The following is a 4,774-nucleotide window of genomic DNA, read 5'->3' as shown; positions in this document are numbered from 1 at the left end:
TGTGTGTGTGTGTGTGTGTGTGTGTGTGTGTGTGTGTGTGTGTGTGTGTGTACATCAATTTTTTTAATCCAAGTGAGAACCAAATGTAAAGATTTGGGGAAGTTTGTGAGAGTTTCTGATTGTTTAATTTTTCTTTGATAAATCACAGCATCCAGAAAGCTGTGATTAGTCCAACAGCAATCTGAACTGATTAATGACATTTGTCTGTGATTAACTTCAAGTGCCTCTTCTTTCTACCCCTTTGTGTCTCCAGGACCCCAGAGCAGTGTCCCAGTGTGGTTTCTCTCTTGTCAGAAAGTTACAACCCTCATGTACGCTGTGGGGCTGCCATGGCTCTGGGCATCTGCTGTGCAGGGACAGGCAACAAGGTCAGTGTCTTTTCCTTCTTCTGCTCCAAAAATCTTTTCTGTCTTGTTTCTGAGCAGCTGCAATACTTCAAAATAAAAAACTGGCAGGAAACATTGGATTTTGCTAGCCGGACTTGCACTAGAATATAGACTAATATGTTATCAACAACATGTTTTTTTTTTAAAAGAGGAAAATATCTTACAATGGTGTCGCTGGTTTTCTCTTTATTTGAGGTTAATAGAGGGCTTCAGCCTTTTAAAAATTGTCCAGTCTTCCAGCTGTGTCTTGTGAACTATATTGATTTAAGCATAGAACTAGACCTGAACTTTTTCTCTCTTTTAAATATGTCTTTACAAAGCACTTACTCCTCCTGGAGTTGGTAATCACAGCTAGAATTTAAAAAAAATTTTAAACTATGTGTCAAAGAAAAGCTTACATAGCATTTCCTTTACCACAAACGCAGCATTACACCTGCTGACTTCATTTGTCCCATGCGGCTTCTTTCTTCTCTTGGCGTAATGTGCATCAGCGATGCAAAGATTATCTATGCTGAATGAACAGTTTCTCTTTAAATTGATAGCTTCCCTGTGGGGCTGGGGTGAGCGAGTACAGACTGACGTCTGTAACCTCTGCAGGAGCATCTACAAGAGGTTGTCTGCTTTCTTATGTCACACAGAATGATGGCAGAAGACGAAAATGCTAAAATTTATGGCATTGTCAAAAAACTAATTACACCAAGATCATGGGAGAAGACTGCATTTGAACTTCATCTGTTTCAAGAGTGCAGTAATGTCCTGCCACAATTTCCTTACACTGCTTTGTAGATACTCCTCTTCAACACAGAGGGAAAAGGGTTAATTGCAGATGAGTTAGCATGCATTTTGTTTGGCTTCTCCAAAAAGAGGGAGGGAAGAGGACAGAAGACAGGAGTGCTGTCGCTCCCTGAGATGTTGGCTGCTCAGTCTTGGGTGACGCAGCCACAGCAGAATGATAGCATCCTCTTTGCACCCTCTTCCTCACTGAGACTCGAGCGTTAAGGAGAATATTTTGGACCAAGTCAGCCCAGAGGCGTGCTGCAGGCGTGAACGGCTCCGAAGCTCCACCGCTTGGTTTTTCCCTCGAATAAGAACTCGAGTACGTTAGAGGAGTGATGATGTTGTGACCAAAGAACTGGGTCACCTATTTAGAGGATGCACATTTCTTTGCTGTCATTTACAGCTTGGAGTTTGATGATATTTACTGGGCTGCTGCTCCTGATCTGTTTATATACTTGAAGGAGGAGATATGAACTGGAAAGTTGAGGAATGTTTTAACCGAGGCTGTTTGTGATTTTCTTTAAAAAAAAGAAAAAGTTCACTTTGTTTGGTGGACCTGATGGAAACACCGTTCACCAAAAAAATGTGTGGAAATGTAATCTCAACACCAAGCAGACTAACGAGACGTGTCATGTGATACTGTTTTATAAGTGTGTAATAAACTGGAAGTTACGTGGCGTTAGACCGTGCTCTGCGTTGCTCTATTTATTTGCACAAGCCTGCAGACAGTTATTAGCAGAGCTCAAATGAATCTACCGTAATTTAAAGACTGAGCCACACTGGAGCTCAAACATGAAGAAAACCCTGGATATGGATTAACGTGATCTTAAGTAACCAGTCCGCTGCACTTGATTGGATCTGACAGTAAATACTTTTAATTACCCCGCCTCCACCCCACCACTATGTCCTTCCAAGAACATATCACGGGCAGGATGTGGTGGACTAGTGTTGGCTTTCCACTCTTAACATATCATCCTGGTGCACGAGTGTCTCACCCAGCTGAGCTGAAGACATTCATGAAACATGGTTTATTTTACCTCCACTGTCATCATCCTAGTTTGTTTCTCTTTCCTCGGTGGAGCTGACGCCTCCTTCTGAGCCTGCTGGTGTAGGTTACAGTCATTTCTGTTCAGGAGAAACAAAAGTAACAATGATAGACTGTCTGAAAAACACAGGGGAGAGCAGAAAGGAGGAGGCAGCGAGGTAGTCCTGCCTCACTCATTCATTCACAGTAATCATGGGAGGAGACTGATTGTTGGACAGTTGTCAAGGACAACCAGATATGAATGACACTAATGTCATTATTTGTGAGGTCTGGTTGCCTCTGTTGATAATTGCCTCTCCCGTATTTGACCAAACAGAAATATCCCTGTTGCACTGATCTTTCCTGTTGGGATTTTTTTTCCCTTTTTCATAATAAAATACATTTAAAGTTTAAAATAAAAAGTTGCATGCATTTTTTCCAAAAGAAATCCGAGAGGTGATTTTATTGTTGTTGGGTTTTTCTCTGGAAAAGAAAGAAATACTGCATAAATAATGTCACAGAAGTTCTCTAAATTGTTTTAGGAAACGTGGCTCATTTTTTCCTTGTAAATATTTGATGTCATCTACTAGCGTGTTAACAAAAATCACTGTATTTACTCCTCTTTGTGAAAAATGATGTACTTCAAGTTTACGGCACAAAAATATGCTGATTGTTTGGGCTTTAACAGATAAATGAGGCATTTTCAGCCTGATGACCTAAAACTTACAGTGAGGTTCTACAGATCATTCTGTGCAAGAGACTGAATTATAAAAGACCTTCAAGATTATGAAGGCTCGGTCCATTGATTTTTGAAAATTGTCTTATTATTTTATAGAAGCAAAACCGTCACATCTGTCTTAACAGTCTAATCTTCAGTACCAATCTTCGAGAAATGCTTAAAGCTCCTCTAAGAACATTTTATCATTTAAATCGTGAATTTGAGTTAAATATGAAGGAATAATTTCCAGGCCTGCAGTTTGAAAAAAGTGAAAATGTTGTATATTTAAACCAATGTTTCCTACTCTTCTGTGTTTCTTGTCACAGGAGGCCATCAATCTCTTGGAGCCCATGACCAACGACCCTGTAAATTACGTGAGACAAGGCGCCCTCATCGCCTCTGCCCTCATCATGGTCCAACAGACTGAAGTCACCTGTCCCAAGGTAAGTGAGCAGGCGTAATAGGCAGGACCAGCATTCAGTGAGACTGTCTGCATTCTTCAGTATAACTATAAAACAGAGGAACTTCCTTTTGGATGTAAAATGTACACGAGTAGAAAAACAAAACTGCTCTGTTATTGCACGCCGGTCTTGGCTGATTCATAATACGATACCAATGAGACAGAGGTTTTGTTGAATAAACCGTGAGAAGGAAGAAAGGTGGGAAGACTTGACTGAAAGCAGAAAGTATTAGTATTGTGAATGCAGAAGGAATAAGGTCTGTGCCATGTAAGACTGAAGAGTGACTAGTCCCAGCATAACTGCACGCACTCACCCTTGAATCACCGCATACTTTGTCATAGACGGTTAAGAAATACCAGATGCATTTTCAAAGAGTCTTCATCTGCACAGCAAAGGTCTATAAGCCTCGAGGCAGTATGCAGAATTTTGCAAGAGGTAGTTGTTTATTTCTTTTTTTAGCAGCTGAATATCTATGACCCCACCCCCCCCAACAAAACCTCCTACCATTGTAATTTCCAGTTCTGCTGTGGAGTTGTAGACAGGCCAGTAGTTTGCGGGTGGTGAAATTAGGCCAAATATGTTGAAAGCAACCCAGCAGAGCATTGACTTAGCTTATTTGCAAAAACAAAACTTTATGTTCTTGATGTTGGAACTCTGACAGGTACATCATCATCACCGCAGGTGTCACAAAGCTGATGTGCTGTTAATATTCTGCAGATACTGAGTGAACCTGATAAATGCGTTAAAGTCTGCGACGACTGCGTTTAAAATCTTTGCTCTTTCCTTTATATGTTGAGCACCTCCTGCTTTATTGCAGTGTATTTTTAAATTAATTTTCCTAATTTCATCTTGACTCTAGGTGAACCAGTTCAGGCAACTTTACGCAAAGGTGATCAACGACAAGCACGATGACGTCATGGCCAAGTTCGGCGCCATCCTGGCCCAGGGAATCCTCGATGCAGGTCGGTCTCCAAACAGAGTTGCTGTGGGTTTATCCATGTCAGTCACTGAGTGAGAGAATGAATGGGTATGCGGTCCCGCCTGCCTTACATGCCTTCACCACTTAGTGGAGTACAAAAAGATGTGTAATTCTTAATTACACGGTAAAATAAGTGAACGGCTCTACATGTTAGGTGGGTTTGTGGTTTTGTGTGCGCCTTAATTGGAGTTCCTTTGCACTCGAGCAAACAGTAACCCCCTCCTTTGGCTGACCACCCGTGCATTGCGTTTCTGGAACAGATCATGCTAAAGGTGCATTAGCGCCTGGCAGCCCGTACCTCAGCTCCGCTATGCTCGCAGCCATATGGCCCGTCGGTCTCCCTGCGGTAATTATTGTTTGTCTGATAGTCTCTGTGTTTGTGTGTCTGTGCGACTGTTTGTAGACACAAGCAAGCAGCTTGTGTGTGTG

General features: G+C 41.7%; 1 protein-coding gene across 1 annotated transcript in view; it reads left to right on the top strand.

Moving 5' to 3' along the window:
* The window catches only part of psmd1 (proteasome 26S subunit, non-ATPase 1), a 36,929-nt gene that overhangs the window by 20,682 nt on the left and 11,473 nt on the right, over window positions 1-4,774 (top strand). The window contains exons 17-19 of the mRNA XM_013910130.1: window positions 254-368; window positions 3,232-3,348; window positions 4,226-4,328. Of these exons, the coding sequence (XP_013765584.1) occupies window positions 254-368; window positions 3,232-3,348; window positions 4,226-4,328 (335 nt within the window). The remainder of the gene's footprint in view (window positions 1-253; window positions 369-3,231; window positions 3,349-4,225; window positions 4,329-4,774) is intronic.

Source organism: Pundamilia nyererei, unplaced genomic scaffold (genome assembly GCF_000239375.1).
Source record: "Pundamilia nyererei isolate P.nyererei 1_Seehausen unplaced genomic scaffold, PunNye1.0 scaffold00036, whole genome shotgun sequence".
Lineage (NCBI taxonomy): Eukaryota > Metazoa > Chordata > Actinopteri > Cichliformes > Cichlidae > Pundamilia > Pundamilia nyererei.
Note: the sequence above shows the minus strand (reverse complement) of the source record. Positions and strands in the feature narration are given on the sequence as shown.